At 41.5% G+C, this 17379-nt stretch overlaps 1 protein-coding gene across 1 annotated transcript in view; it reads right to left on the bottom strand.

The window, feature by feature from the left end:
* LOC140898584 (transmembrane protein 132B-like) overlaps positions 1-17379 on the bottom strand; it is a 361367-nt gene that overhangs the window by 236105 nt on the left and 107883 nt on the right. Inside the window, exon 2 of the mRNA XM_073312583.1 lies at positions 13265-14153. Within this exon, the coding sequence (XP_073168684.1) occupies positions 13265-14153 (889 nt within the window). The remainder of the gene's footprint in view (positions 1-13264; positions 14154-17379) is intronic.

Genomic DNA, 17379 nt, shown 5'->3' on the forward strand with positions numbered 1-17379 from the left:
AGGCCACAATCAGCTGCCCCATTTGTGCAACACCCTGGAATAAAACAAAGACACCCACAGCCCCAACCTTGAGACAATACGGGTTTGGAGAAGAGTGCTGGTAATCAGTCCAGACAGAAAAGGCCGGATCTTTGAGACATTAGACAAGAACAGGAGACAAGATTTAGATGAGTCCTGGATGAGTGGCCCTAGGAAGCAATCCAAGTTAAAGGGTGAAATCCAGCAGATGGGGTCATCACCAGAACTCCCATTGACTTCAAAGTGGCCAGGAATTCACCCAAGATTTTGTTGTATTAATCCAAAACATCCTGCCCCTTTCCTTCAACGGTGAGGGTATAACTCAAAGTTTCCCCCACATCTAACATTAATGACCATCTAGAAATCACCGGCTACTTAGTGCTCCAAAAAGAAGAACTCATTTCAGCACAACAGTCAACCACATATTTGACTTTAGGCATGTGAGTTTCCCATTCCTATACAGTGAAATATTTTATCACATGCATAAAGTTAAGCACATACTTAAGTACGTTGCTGAATCAGGGCCTAAACCTGCCAGGCTCAGTTCTCGACTGTGGCAGAGCAAAGCAACACATGGGCCGAGTGGAAAAGGGAGGCTGTCAGGGAGCTGAACACAGTTCCCTGATTCTCAGCTGATTGGCCACAGCATAAACTTCAGGGAGGCAGCTTTAACTTACAGGGCTGGTGAAAGACCTTCCCCTAGTAGAGAATCAATAGCAGCAAAGCCTTGCTCCCCTACACCCCGACCTACTCCCTGCCCAGACCTATCCATTCCCACCTCCCCGCCACTCTAGGGGAGAAGGAAGCAGCCAGAGGAGAGGACGCTCCATGAGGAATCTTCAGCCAGTCTAAGTTCACTTCACTTAACCAGCACAGTGGGAACTTAACTGGACCAAAGAATCGAGCCAATCATCTCCAAGGTGGCCATCTCCCTTCATCTAGGTTCTTAGATGCGTGTCACACTGCAGCACTATGCACCCTCATCACAGCACCCCAGCCAACCCTTACAACTACAACGCTTTAGAAAGCGAAATGACTCCTGAGCCTTTTAACAGAATCTCACGCTTTCCCCCTCAGTGTGCTCTCCGTAATGTGCACAATGCCACATTGGTCTGACATTGCTCCCCAGATCTTTACACGTTTTGAAACAAAATCTCAAGTTACGCAGAAGCTGGCTGGAGATAATTAGCCGGAGCTGTCATGCTGAAACTTCAGGAAAGAAGGATAGGCCTGAAAATGGGCTTGTAAAATCCCAACTACTTAAAAATGTAAAATCTCATTCCATTACTGTCAACAAGGATAAATTTGTGTCAAGCCATAGGGTATATTGGCACCTTCCAAATATACTGGAAACGTTTTTCACATTTTCCGCTTGTTTGTTGATTATAACAGCTCCTGCTAACACCAGTGTAGACAAGAGGTTGTCAGTGCTTCTGCTCTAAATCTTGTTTTTCCATTAGTTTGCTACTCAGATGTAAAACTAAGTGCTTCAGAATCCATCGCCTGATACATTGTATGAGATGCACTGCAACTGATTATGCTTGGCCCCACTTATCTATTTCTAATGCAATCTGGTATACGAGGTGCCAGTTTATATGTGGGTTGCCTTTAAATTTCCATAAATAATTTTTTCTTTCCATTCTACAGTTACGTATCTAGAGGCATATGGAATATACTAAGTTATTTCATATAAAATATCTATCTTCCTTGGGTACTCAGACAACCTCAGTCTTTTCATGTGTTTATCCTTCCCTGTGAGATAGGGAAGTGCTTTTAACCCCAGTTTTACAAAGGGAAAACTGAGGCACAGATAGGCTTCCTTCCTATAGGATATGCACTTTAACAACAAGATGGGAAGCTCTGTATCTCCATAAGCCAGTGAGATTCTGGTGCTTTTGCCTTTTGCAGGACAGAAGTCAGAGAGAGACAGAGTTATTGCCGTTAGTATTACTTCATTGTGATCGCATTGTGGTTATTTCTGAGACTATTTCATACCCGTTATTCAATCGTGAAACCAGCCTCTCGCTGCCATGCTGCCTGTTTTTCATATGAAGAATGATTGCTGCCCTACTATTGTAGCAGGTCGTTGCTCGTTATCTAAAAGTCCATTAAATGGCTTTGCCAGCTGCGACATTGTGAGTCCTTTGTGATTTTATAGAATTAACCGGGTCATTTATCCTCGTTTGGACATCTATCGTTATTTAAGCTTTTAGTACTGGCTGGGCAACTCGAGTGGGTTTGGGAGCCAACAGGCTAGGGATGTGGGAGGACATTAAGATCTGAGAAGATGGGGGAAAGGGGAAGACCTGGACTCACTGGACAAGATGATTCAGACTAGGAATTAGTAAAGGTGGCAGGGAAGACAGATTTGACACGGAACTGGGATGTCGGGGGAGAACTGGGACTGACTAGACAAGGAGACTGGAACAGTGAGACTGGGGAAGTGGGGAGATTAGGATTGGGATAAGAAGCCTGAGTAGGGGAGACTGGATAGGCAAGGAGAATGGGGCTGGAACAAGGAACCTGGGGTGGAAAAGAGGCACAGTTGGGAAGGGGACAGGTAAATTCAAACTTGGAGGGTAACAGATGGAAGAGTCCGAGCCAACTAGATACACTCCCATTCAGAGCCTGGAATGGAAACCAACATTCCTGAATCTCACTGTTCCTCTGCTATCAGAAAATCTCTGTGAAATCCACTGGCAGAGTATACGTCTCATCCCCCTCTAATGCCAGTCCACAGAAGGGATGACAACCTTCTATTGCTATCAGGTTTCAGAGTAGCAGCCGTGTTAGTCTGTATTTGCAAAAAGAAAAGAAGTACTTGTGGCACCTTAGAGACTAACCAATTTATTTGAGCGTAAGCTTTCGTGAGCTACAGCATCCAATGAAGTGAGCTGTAGCTCATGAAAGCTTATGCTCAAATAAATTGGTTAGTCTCTAAGGTGCCACAAGTACTCCTTTTCCTATTGCTATCAGTTACTCAATTAGCTCAAGTACCAGAGGTCTGTGAAGGGGATCTAAAGGTTCCAAACCTGCTGATAAATCATGCTGGTGTCTATATGATGGGATTTCTGTTTTCTCGTTTGCTTTTCTAAACACCTCGGAAACTGCACACACACAAAACTACATTAAAAGAATATTAAGACTGCAAAAGTCAAGCACTTAAAAATTAGGAAATGCCAGAATTAAGATCGTCTATGCAACTTTAATTCACAGCCCTCGTGTGTGTGCATTATGACGCAGTCTTTACCTATAGGATTACATTATTTTTTCCCACAGGACCCTGTCTTATTCAGCGCACAGAAAGAACCTGCTCTGGAGATGAGTCAGGATTGCGTGGTAAAGGAGGCTGTTGGCTGTAGGACCCCGCCTCATTTCTTGCAGGTGTTGGAAGGGGTGGAGTGCATGAGGCAAGTGACTGAAGGAAGAGAAAGGATGGTGTCCTAGGCAATCCATTGCTGCCCTGGAGCACTGGATTTTATCCCAGCCTCTGCCGCAAAGATCCTGTGTGACTCTGAGCAAGTCACATAAACTAAATTTTCACAGGGGGTCACTAATTGTGTGTTCCTCATTTTCTGGATGTCTGACTTGAGACCCTGGGGTCTGATTTGCAGGAGCGCTGAGCACTCACAGCTGCAATCAAAGTCAGTAGGAGCTGTTATTTGAACATAGAAAGTGCATATAATGCTACATATACAAGTCCTAGATCTCTCAAATTGGGCAGCCAAAATTAGTGGAAACTTTGGATCTTAATATCCCTGTACGTAAACTCCCTATATGGAAAATGGGGAAAATCTGTGAGTCACTCCAATACTATGGTGACGAGCTCCACAGAAAAACCCAGGAGCAAATAATGGTCTTCAGAGCAGGATTTGAACAATGCGCAGTAATAAGGCACAGGGCCACACGTTGTGAGAATAACTATTCATTAAGTGAGCACCATCCATCCCGAGCACTGAGCGAGGCAGTGGTCCTGTGGACTCCTGTGTAAAAATAGCATATGATGCAATTAAAGACAGCATCAGTCAACCTTAATCCTGGCATTTCCCATCTTTGAACGCTTGACTTTGCAACCTTAATAATGTTCTTTTAATGTAGTTGTTGTGTGTGGCGTACACACACACGTGCACTCACACATATCTCATCGAGATAGGGTTTGTGTCAATATTAACGGACTGTATCTTAAGTTCTTTAGACATTTTTTTCAAGTATTCCCATGTCTCCCATTATGGTCTCCAGGAATAATTTAATGTTGTGATTTTTTGTTAATAGAGAGAACTGTGATTAATTTGAGACGGGTCCTTCCCTCCACCCCCCACTCTACTTGTGCTGGATTGTTATCTCTCGGCCTTTAATAAGTAGTCATTTTAGTTGTGTAGCCACCATGTTCCTGCCTTGCTACCTGATTCAGAATGATTTCATTTTAAACGATGAAGGCCATGTTCAGCATGTTCCCGCTACTCAGCCGTGCTCTGTTCCCAGTATTTTGTGTTCTCTTGTTTCCTATGTATTTCAAGGTCTAAAGCCGGTTTTGTTTTTCCTTGTTGCTCTCAGCAGCTATTGGCAGGAGACTGCCTCTTACCATTTCATGTCTTCACAGATCTTTCATCATTAACAAAGAAGTCTTGTAAAGTCTATTTTAATGTCCTGTGTGATTTTTCTCCCCTAAGTAGGCAGACATTTAACCTCATCTGTATGGATTTATGTTTATTAATATAAATTCTTCATATCAGTTCTGCTAGTGAGAGTGATTAGTAAAAGCTAACACTCCTGTATTTCACCTTGTACTAATTCATCCCAAATCAAAAAGTAATTTTCACTGCTGCAATATGCAGAGTGCGGCACAGGGAGGAAAAAAAGTATAATCCACCAAATATCTGCTAGGTTTTTAGCTTCTGTATATTCCTGCCATTCCTCTTAAGCATGGTGATGATTGCATCCCGCCTACAGCATGTTGTATTTGTCTAGTATAGGATTCATTACATGATGTCTGTCCCTTCCTTATTATTGGAATATCTCCAGTCTCGGTTTCCATTCGGACAGAGGATTAAAGAATGACGGGTCATTCATATTAGGCACATGTAAAGTATGCTAACATCCCTACCTTTTCTCCATGAACTGTTAGTTCTCAGACTTGCTTTATTTCTGTATTCTTATTCACAATTAAAACAGAACCAATATGCCACACGTTTTTATAAACAAAGTCATGGCTCCTTTTTTCATAACTAAGAAGTAAGTGATTATCCATTACTCCACTAAATGCCACAAAAAGGTTTTTCTTTCAAAATGTCTTTACTGCCCCAAGATAGTGTTAAAATAACTGTACACTCCAGGAAAGCAATGTTAAACCATCCCCAGCTGCATCTATTTGATGAGACATCTGTCTTTTCAGTCAAGAAAGAATCAGTCTCTCCTCTCTCATGTTTATACAACTTCTCCATTTATATCAGGAGACTCCTTTTGTAAAAAAAAATAAAATAAAATAAAATAAAATTCCCCTTGCTTCTTCATAGTTTCCATTTTTTCTCACTGTGTATATATTTATTATATACTAATCCATGTATATTACTCATTATAAACTTATATTAGTAAAGTAAATATCCTTAGTAGTCACATGTGCATCAGAAGAGAGAATTTGGCCTATAAATTCTTGTACTAGCTTTGCAGGGTTCTCCAAACTGCTTAATGTTAACAGGCACTAGAAGGGAGCATTATGACCATCTAGTGTGACCACCTATATAACACAGGCCACAGAATTTACCCCAAATAATTCCTCTTTGAACCACAGCATCCCTTTTTAAAACAAATTGAATCTTGATTTAAAAGTTATTCCTACGAAGCAGTTTTGCAGCAGCTGAATCCCATGCAATTGTGCATCACTGCATAGGCTCTCACCAACAATAGGGAACAAGCCCACGTCACCACTATGGAACGAGCACAACACCAGCAACATTTTGCATAGAGAACTTGCTACAGAATCCAAGGCAATGGGCTAACGGACGGCATTCAAGCCTAACTTCCAAAGTTCTATGCTTTCTGGGGTTCATCACAATTCTGGCGGTTTGCGTGGAAGTGTGTCTATCTGTCTGTCTTTCAAGCCAGACATAACCTCTGTAGTCTGCTTTGCAGTATACAAAGCAATAAATGTCTGCAGAGACTGATTAATGGTCAAAGCAAAGCTAAAGCTTTTAATCAATCAAATTCTGTTTATTAAGGGACTATTACAAAGCCATAGGTTATTCTGATTACTCAGACATAGCTTCTGTAATATAAAAAAGAACAAAAATATATTTAACTGGTGAATGATTGAAAGCAGTATGTTGTGTCTCTCCGGCTCACTTTCCAGTTGCATCCCGATCAAGATGGGGGCTAGCATTAATAAATGGGAGCGGGTTTAAAAAGTGAACAGTTGTTCCAGGAGTGATCTGTGTGGAAAAGAAATTGTTGTTGGACACACAGAGACCAGCTTTCAAACATGGACTTCTTAATGGGACACGTTCATTGGAAAATGTAAAATCTGTAAAGGCTGATAAAGGAGCTTGGGTTGGCAACTTGAGTCTACAAGGTCAATACAGATTTAGATGCCATTTGCAAGATAACAAAGGTTTGAGTTTTCCAGGTTGGAATTGGTTAACATTCTCTTTGGGTATGACGGATACATTTTGAGTGCTTTCTAATACAGATACCTTCCCTGAACCACTTTCTTGATACGGTTGCAAAAAACAACAGGGTCCATCATCAAATTACTATTTGTTTTCCTCACCATTTGCCAAGAAGCTGTTAAGCTTTGTAATTTGAGAGCTAGGTTAAGATCCCAATATTTCACCCAAAAAGGGAGAGTTGGATTCTTTTTATGGACTGAAATTCAGTATTTACTAGTACAAAATTCAGCACAAAATAAAACACTGTACAACATAGTGTATGAAATACTAAAGAGGCACATAAAATTGCACACATCCATTCTGTTTGCATACAGTCATATCAATGAAGTTTGCATCACAGTGAAAATCTTAAGAATGATTTGATTTTGATCTATAGTCTCATCTGAACCAGAATGGAATACATTACACGCCACTTATAACAGACACGATTTAAAACAATCGGTTATACTGGGCAAAAACATATTTCCCCAAGGCAAACATAGTCACTTCAATATATTTTTCTCTGGTGAAAACACACAGAAACTCTAGGTATAATAACCTTCTGGGTTTTTATGGACATTACTAATGGACTGAAAAACAGGGAGAGCCGACAGAGGAAAACTGTTATAAATTAGATGTAGGAACTATGGTGATTTTATTTCCCTCAGCATAATTCCCTGCTAACTGTGTAAACTTTAGTTGAATAAATTCTCCATAGGCAAAGAGTGAATGTCATTTGAAACATTCAGAGCAACAACTGCCTCTGCTCTTTCCACCCAGCAGCGTCAGTGAGCAGGTAACAGATCTGCATTCTGCCTCTTACCTTTAGCATTTAGCTTCCTGAAATAAAGCACCCACTGTTTCTTTGACTTACAAACATAATGAAGGAAATGACTTGCCAGACACTCTTTTGAGTAGTATCTAATTGCTTGGGGAATTTCCACTTTGGTCTTCTAGGCTGAATACCAACCTTGGATCCAAGAATCTCAGAGCTAACATGGACTCCCACTGTAATCTTGGGCAAATTAGTTAAATCTCTTTGATTCGGCTCCTCCATATCTCCCATGGTTTGAACAGATTCATGGGAACATAAGAACATATGATCCAACATCATAACATTGGTCCATTTAGTCCAGTATCCTGTCTCCATCACTGACGATTAATCAGTACTGTATACATCAGAGGAAGATGCAAAAAGAACAGGAGTAGTTGTGGCACCTTAGAAACTAACCCATTTATTTGAGCATAAGCTTTCGTGAGCTACAGCTCACTTCATCAGATGCATTCAGTGGAAAATACAGTGGGGAGATTTTATATACACAGAGAACATGAAACAATGGGTGTTACCATACAGACTGTAACAAGAGTGATCAGGTAAGGTGAGCTATTACCAGCAGGAGAGCCGGGGGGTGGGGTGGGGTGGAGGGACCTTTTGTAGTGATAATCAAGGTGGGCCATTTTCAGCAGTTGACAAGAACGTGTGAGGAACAGTAGGGGGTGAAATAAACATGGGGAAATAGTTTTACTTTGTGTAATGACCCATCCACTCACCGTCTTTATTCAAGCCTAAGTTAACTGTATCCAGTTTGCAAATTAATTCCAATTCAGCAGTCTCTTTTTGGAGTCTGTTTTTGAAGTTTTTTTGTTGTAATATTGCCACTTTTAGGTCTGTAATCGAGTGACCAAAGAGACTGAAGTGTTCTCCGACTGGTTTTTGAATGTTATAATTCTTGACATCCGATTTGTGTCCATTTATTGTTTTACGTAGAGACTGTCCAGTTTGGCCAATGTACATGGCAGAGGGGCATTGCTGGCACATGATGGCATATATCACATTGGTAGATGCGCAGATGAATGAGCCTCTGATAGTGTGGCCGATGTGATTAGGCCCTATGATGGTTTCCCCTGAATAGATATGTGGATACAGTTGGCAACGGGCTTTGTTGCAAGGATAGGTTCCTGGGTTAGTGTTTTTGGTGTGTGGTTGCTGGTGAGTATTTGCTTCAGGAAGATGCAAGAAACCCAAAACTGAACAATTACAGAATAACTTGCTCTTATGGGAAGTTTCTTCCTGACCATAAGCATAATGGTTGTTGTAGGCCCTGAAGCATGAGAATTTATATCCATGACACATTTTTACCCTAGCAACATGGGGACGGTCATTCACTGTGTTTGTACAATAGGCACTGACTAATTCTGACTGCAATATCCATGTTTCATAATAATATGGATGTTACATTATATGTTTAAAATGTTTAATTCATGTTTATAAAGTGTGTGATGCTAGCAAACCAGATGCCAGCTCTTGCCAAGACTGAAGGCACGAGCTAAGAACTAACAAACTCATAGCCGGAGACCGGGCCAGTTCACTTGTTTGTTAGGTATTAGTTTTATAAGAATGTATTTAGCGTTTAAACTCTATGAATTGCTTTTAAGTCGCTGCATGCATTAATCTCACTTGTAATGTCAGTATTCCAGGCTATAAGAAAATCTGTAAGTTTTGCCTTATAACTTTGAAAATGTTTGGTCTGACCTTATGAACCCAGACACGGGAATTGTCCTCCTCCCTAGAAGGGCCATCAAGGAACATTGCAATACAAAGGATTGGTTAATGGCCCTATCACACCTTGGAAATGCTACGTGCAAGGAAACTCATCCTTTGGGCTTGTAAGCTGAATGGAGGAAATAAAACAAAGTCACAGGAAAATTTTCCATCTCTGTGCTGCTAGAACTCTGACAGAACTAGAGACACCAAACTGAAGCCAGAGATCCTCAGGGGTTATCTCCTGGGTCCCCTCTAAAAGACACTTTAAATTGGCAGATCACTACAACTCTGTCACTCAGAGGATTTAGAGAACTCATTTGGTGAGAATATGTTCATTTGCTTTAACCTGGAAATAACTCATTTCTTTTTCCTACTTAAATAAACCTTTAGATAGTTTATTACAGGATTGGATACAGGCAATATCTTTGGTGTAAGATCTAGGTACCAACTGATCTGGGGTAAGTCTCTTGGGACTGGAAGCAACCTGAATATGGTGTGATTTTTTTGGTGTAAGCAACCATTTATCACTAAGTCTAGTGTCTGGGTGGCAAGATAGACTGGAGAGTCTAAGGGGACTGTCTGCGACTCCATGGGAAGAGTGTTATAGTGACCCAGGAGTTGACATGTGTTACTGGCTTGGCGAAATATAAATCAAAGAACACACCACCAATTTGGGTGTCTGCCCTGTTTTTGACAATCTGCCTTGAGGAAGGCACTCACAGTCGTGAGCCAGTCCAGACACCATGACAAAGTACTTAGAAGAAGAAAGGTGCTGGCATAAGATCTGTTATTCATTCACTTTGCATCTTTGTCACGGATAGTATGTTTCTGTCATCTTCTTCCTGCACCTTTTTAGACTTAAAAGTGAGGAGTAAAAATGTGTCTAAGTTGCCAGCGTGTATTGCAACTCCTCTTTTCCCTAGTGTTTAACACTCTCTCGGTAAGACACTTTCCAATTACCTTTGGGCCTTTCTATTCCCCAAGTCTGGCTCCTATTTCTCTGAGTTGTGTCTATGTGTAGCTCTTAACCAACATTAACAGTTAAAGGCATAGTAATAAATATACAGCACTAACCCTCATGTTGGTTAAGAGTGCCTGAAATCAAGTACTATGCAACTCAACAGTTCTCTGATAAAACTGAAATTCACTAATAAAACTGCTTGGAAAATTTCAAAAATTACAACATTTCACCCCAAAAAAACGGGGGGAAAGTTTCCACTAAAATTTTCACAAAAAGATTTTCTGTTTTCCAATCATTTCTATTCAAGACCAAGGAAGCGGATTCCAATTTTGAGAGGTATACAAAGAAAAACGTATTTTTGGTGGGTTAATTTTTTCCAGTTTTCTCCTTTGCTGTGCAATGGGAATGTGCCATGCCACAAGCAAGCAATCATTTAAGCTTGAAAATAAATAAACTACTACTAAGGAGAGAAAGGATAGCTGGTCTTGTTGTTAAAACACTGAATAGGGACTCAGACAATCTGGTTCCAAATCCTGGCTCTGCCATGCATTTCTAGCATGACCTTAGATTCATTGTTTCATAGATTCATAGATACTAAGGTCAGAAGGGACCATTATGATCATCTAGTCCTACCTCCTGCACAACGCAGGCCACAGAATCTCACCCACCCACTCCTGTGAAAAACCTCTCACCTATGTCTGAGCTATTGAAGTCCTCAAATCGTGGTTTAAAGACTTCAAGGAGAAGAGAATCCTCCAGCAAGTGACCCGTGCCCCATGCTACAGAGGAAGGTGAAAAACCTCCAATCTGCCCTGGAGGAAAATTCCTTCCCCAAATATAGCAATCAGCTAAACCCTGAGCATATGGGCAAGATTCACCAGCCAGATACCCAGGAAAGAATTTTCTGTAGTAACTCAGATCCCACCCCATCTAACATCCCGTCACAGGCCATTGGGCCTATTTACCATGAATATTTAAAGATCAATTAATTACCAAAATCATGTTATTCCATCATACCATCTCCTCCATAAACTTATCGAGTTTAATCTTAAAGCCAGATAGATCTTTTGCCCCAACTGCTTCCCTCGGAAGGGTATTCCAAAACTTCATTCCTCTGATGGTTAGAAACCTTTGTCTAATTTCAAGTCTAAACTTCCCAATGACCAGTTTATATCCATTTGTTCTTGTGTCCACATTGGTACTGAGCTTAAATAATTCCTCTCCCTCTCCGGTATTTATCCCTCTGATATATTTATAGAGAGCAATCATATCTCCCCTCAACCTTCTTTTAGTTAGGCTAAACAAGCCAAGCTCCTTGAGTCTCTTTCATAAGACAAGTTTTCCATTCCTCAGACCATCCTAGTAGCCCTTCTCTATATCTGTTCCAGTTTGAATTCCCTCTCAAACTGCACACAGTATTCCAGGTGAGGTCTCACCAGTGCCTTGTATAACAGTTCTAAAACCTCCTTATCTCTACTGGAAATACCTCTCCTGATGCATCCCAAGACCGCATTAGCTTTTTTCACAGCCATACCACATTGGCGGCTCATAGTCATCCTATGATCAACCAGTACTCCAAGGTCCTTCTCCTCCTCCGTTACTTCTAATTGATGCGTCCCCAGCTTATAACTAAAATTCTTGTTATTAATCCCTAAATGTATAACCTTACATTTCTCACTATTAAATTTCATCCTATTACTATTATTCCAGTTTACAAGGTCATCCAGATCCTCCTGTATGATATCCCGGTCCTTCTCTAAATTGGCAATACCTCCCAGCTTTGTATCATCCGCAAACTTTATTAGCACACTCCCACTTTTTGTGCCGAGCTCAGTAATAAAAAGATTAAATAAGATTGGTCCCAAAACTGATCCCTGAGGAACTCCACTGGTAACCTCCCTCCAGCCTGACAGTTCACCTTTCAGTAGGACCCGCTGTAGTCTCCCTGTTAACCAATTCCTTATCCACCTTTCAATTTTCATATTGATCCCCATCTTTTCCAATTTAACTAATAATTCCCCATGTGGTACGGTACCAAATGCCTTACTGAAATCTAGGTAAATTAGATCCACTGCGTTTCCTTTGTCTAAAAAATCTGTTACTTTCTCAAAGAAGGAGATCAGGTTTGCTTGGCACGATCTACGTTTTGTAAAACCATGTTGTATTTTGTCCCATTTACCATTGACTTCAATGTCCTTAACTACTTTCTCCTTCAAATTTTTTTCCAAGACCATGCATACTACAGATGTCAAACTAACAGGCCTGTAGTTACCCGGATCACTTTTTTTTTTTTCAAAAAGCCTTGGGCAAGTCTACATGCCCTGCAGTTCAGACTACAGGGGCTGTAAATAGCACTGCATACCAAAGTGCTGCACTGTAACTCCCCCTAGTGGATGCTACAGGCACAAACTAAAAGGACTGCAGACTACAATCATGCAAACTAGGAACCTTTTAATTCAGAGCCACAGCATCTGCAAGGATTTACAACACAGCATTTTGGAGTGCACCACTATTCACACCCATGTAATCTGAACTGCAAGGCAGCGTGGACAAACTCTTAATCTGTGTGTCTCAGTTCCCCCATCTGTAAAAAATATGGGGATAACATTTCCCTACCGTGTGGGAGTGTTGTGAGGAGCAAAAAATAAATACTTTGGAGGTGCTCAGGGACTATGATAATACGTTCTATAAGAGGAAATGGATTAAAGCTACATCAAAGCAGTGGGAAATGCCAATTATAAATATTTCTCTAGCAAAATGGACGAGCATAGTCAATCATTCTGGCTAGCCTACAGGAGGTATAATGAGTAGAAGCAAAGTCACTTAAACTAGTCATAATCAATGACACATTTTATAAGAAAGTCATAGAAATATTAATGGCACAGACTTCAAAGTCAGCTTCCAGGTACCAAATCCTATTATACTCACAGATGCTTAAAGAATACTTATAATTTTCCCCCAAGCTGCAGGCCAAATCTTGAAGTCCTTTCTGAGGCAAACACCCACTGAAGTCAATGGATCTATACCTGGGATGCACTCAACCCCTGTTATTTGCTGGATTGTTTGAATACACAAAGTATTTTTTTTAAAAACACCTACCTTAATGTAAACTGATCTGCTAGGGAGTCACCGGAAAGGGACACATGAAAGGTTACTATGTCACCTTCCTTGACAGGGTTGAGTGGTAAGTGGATCATGACGTTCTCATCTAGCCTCAGTGAAGATTGTTTTAGTTTGTCTTGAGTTGGATAGACAATGATGCTACCAATCCTCTCCACAGGCGGCAAAGCCTCATGTGCATTATCTTGACCTGCGTGTATGTTGTTTTCCCATTTTGCATCCTCAGGAGAACACTCCCCATCTGCTGCATACATTTTATAGAAGAGCTCCACAGTAATGCCTTCCAACAAAGCTGCTGTTGGCTCACGCTCCGAAATCAATGGTGGAGGGGAGCTGAACCAGCTCGGCGCTAATTCCAGTTCTGCGACACATAATCCTAAATGACCTTTCAACCTACAGCTGGCCACAGCTTCTCTAGCCTCCAGGAAAGCAAACATCTTCACACAGGGCAATCTCTCTGCAGAATCATAGTCATCCCAGTCCTTTCCTGCGATATAGAACAAGGCTTGCACTTTAGGTCTGTTGGAATAGATTGAGCTGTCGATTATGTGTGATTTTAATTTCCAATTAAATGTGAATTCATTAGCGAAACCAAAAGGAGCAGAAGTCAGCATTAGGTCCTCAGGAACAACTTGTTCCACTGAAAAAGGTCCATAAGTTGCATTTACTACAGGTGGCTGCTTGGCTTTGTATATAAAGAATGACTCCACCCTAGCCTGCAAACTGGAGTTCCTCATGATATCTTGATTGGCTTCTTTGAGGAAGAAGGAAACATCAGCACTGGAGATGTGATAGCTCATGGGAAGATATACCGGCAGGTTTGAAAATCTCTGTGTGCTGTCCATGACTCCTCCTCGGCTTTCCACCACTGCAAACCAAAGGAAAAAGAAAAAGAAAACAAAAAAAGAATTCTAATATTTACTTAGCAATTTTTCTTCAGTTCCTCCCAGAAGCAATTATTTACTATACATAATTATTGTTAGTCACCTCTACAAAGCATTTACATATTGTCACCATGAAGGTAACACGGCACACTATTAGACCTAGCGTGCCAATATTTAACATTCCATTGTTCCTGTAGTGCCCCTTATAAAGTTTGCCATAAGGCCTTGATCCAAAGCCAACTGAAGTCAAGCGGGTTTTGGATCAGGCACTAGTAGCAGAGATAAGGCCAGGTTCTAGTTTGGGTTCTGCAAAACCACAGATACCTATGAATTTTGTGGGAGGTTTCAGTGGGACGGTCTCTCAGGTCCAGGGCAGCCCCAGACAGAGAGATGAAACCTGATCTTTTTGATCCAAAAACCAGATGTTTTGACATAAGTCCATTTCACAAAAACCTTCTAAAGAGTTTGGTTTTGTTCCAGTGAGGAAGGGAAAAAATTCAAAACCCTGAAAGTAGTCAGAAAACAGATTTGTCATCCTCCGCCCAGCTCGAATTCCATTTTTTCCTACCACAAAACATTCCGGGGCAGGGGGAGAGGGTGTCAATGAAGAGACTTAGATTACAAAGTCTTGGTTTGGGCCCATCTCTAATGAATAGTGAAGTATAGTCCAAATGGACTATAATACTAAAAGAAAAGGGGGGAAAAAATCACGTCTTCTAAACTAATATTTTTTATTTTATGGCAAAAGTCCAGTAAAAGCTGATCCTCTGGGAATCATACCAAAAACAAACAGAATCCAACTTATTAAATACAAAGCAGTTCCATAATGTGAAGAGATCGCAGGAACAATGACAGATTCTAAGGTCAAACCTCTTACAGTCTATATCTAAATCTCAGGGCGCAAATGTAACGTTTTGTCATTATTGGTTACAGAAGATGCACAATGCTACAGCAACAATTACACCTGTTACATGCTAGATGACTCAGATACTGTCAGCTAAAATTTAGCACCTATAAAAGCTGTAATATTTAAGCTGCCTTTTCAAGTTGTGTATTTAACAAGGCTACATTTCTTGAAGATATGTTATAAGGCAAATCTCTTCATCTATTCGCCTTTGACTTGTTCTCTTTTAAAATTCCACTCATTTATTTTTGATTGCTTGATTTTTTTCTCTATTGCTTATTTAAATCCCTCCCCCAACTTATTATAGAATTTCTTCTTCTTTTTTTGCGATATATTTCAGTTTTTTTTAATGTGGTCACCTAACTGCTTTTTCCCTGAATGTACAAGAAAGTGTAAAAACATCATAACATGCATTAGCAAAACACAATATTCATGAAAAGCATCCCCCCTCCTGCTTTCATGCACACAGTTTAGCTGAGATACTCCCACCGTGAGTGCCATACATACACACATATATATCGGCTATGGGTTTAATTGTGGCTTTGCTACAAATTCCAGGTAAGGGGCAGTGAAGTTGCACTGCTCTGGAGCCATGTTGGGACTCAGAGGACACGTCTACACTGCAGTTGGGAGGTGCACCGGTAGCACGCCTCGGCATAGCCAAGCTTTGATCAAACTAGCTCCTAAAAATAGCAGCGGGCCACCATGGCAGAGGAAACAGCATGGGCTAGCCACCCAAAAGTGCAGCATCTCCCCCGTCCCCGCCCTCAACCCTAAGTACATACTCGTGTGGCTGTGTTGCTATTTTGAATGAGCTCAGTTATGCCGGCATGTGCTGCAATTACACTTCCCACTCGCAGAGTGAACATTTTGAGTCACAAGCTGGTTCCTCCCTTGCTCCTGGGACGAAGGGATCTGTACTAACCGTACACACAGAACAGATTATGTCCCACGGTAAAACCAGCATATCCCCTCCCAGCTCCATGCATGATGCACAAGAAGGGAAGCCCACGCCAGAGAGTGAGGAGACCCTGACAACCCCTGTGAGGGAGCATAGCCAGGGTCACAGTCTAGCTCTTCCAGTGTCAGTCACTCTCGGGACGAGAAGAGGCATGTTAATCACTTCACTTCTGCATTTCTCTTCATCCAGGGGTGAACCAAGGGGAAGCTGAGGAGCGCCCTGAAGCATGCAGTGGTTGGAGAAAATAATCTTCTATGGGAAGTCATAGGCTAGACTGGGTGCAAAAGCAACTGTGGGAGATGACAGGACTTGGAGGGATTCTAATGTAGCGTGAGATGGAACCCGGAGGGAGGCAGAAAAGGAGAAGTAGCCAACCCAAGGAGAAGCAACATGGGGTCACGTGTAGCAGCTGCCTATGTGCTGGCTAGCCTAAGAGAGGACCTGCAGGTGTCTGTCGGTCATGCCAGGGGGTGGGATAGCAAGGCAGCCATCAGAAGGTGGGGGAGTAATGCCCAGGGCAGTCTGGTGGGCACAGGGAACCCGCAGAGCCAACTAAGACGACGGTTCAGCGAAAACAACAGGAGATCAAGCAGTAGCAACAGTGGGGCCCTACGATTGCTATAGAATTGGGGAGCACAAAACATTGCAGGGCCCGTTGGTGCTCCTTGGGTTGACCCAGCCCCGACTACCACAGTATCCATACTGTCACTCCTTTGCCGAATGAGAAAGCCCTTCGGTGATCATGCCGCAGGATTTGACATGTCTTATTTATAGCAGGGAAATTAAAAAAACCAAAACCATTCAAAATGGTGGGTAGCTCCAAAGCCTATTCTAGTCACCAAGCAATGCTGTAGCAGCTCCATTTCTGTGCTGCTGTTTATGGAGTACCCTGACCCAGCAAGACCGGCCATGGCAGGGACTGAGATTACAGATTTCAGTAGTTGCAAGTGAACTTTGTTCTTGTGAGAGCAGAGAGGTAGGATGGTTTGTTTCTTTGCTGAAAAGTCAAATTTCAGACAAGTGCCTTTGACGAACTAATTGTAGATACATCTAGCTGCATCTGAAGGCACGGCTTTTCCAAAGTCTCATTCATCATAAAATAATCCAGCTACACTAATAAGCAAAGGACATACAGCAGCCAGGTATCCTCTGATTTCCAACAGAGATGTTAAACTTTGCCTTTTCCCAAGACAAACCTGATTCTTGGGGAGATTTAGATACTGGCGCAATTCTAGGAACTAAAGAGAAATTGGGAAAGGATGTGAGGCTTAAATATATTAGCATTTACATTATAGCAAGTTTTATCACCTTTTTACGCAGATGTTTTATTTCTCTCAAATACTGA

This window comes from Lepidochelys kempii, chromosome 15, assembly GCF_965140265.1.
Source record: "Lepidochelys kempii isolate rLepKem1 chromosome 15, rLepKem1.hap2, whole genome shotgun sequence".
In the NCBI taxonomy this organism is placed as follows: domain Eukaryota; kingdom Metazoa; phylum Chordata; order Testudines; family Cheloniidae; genus Lepidochelys; species Lepidochelys kempii.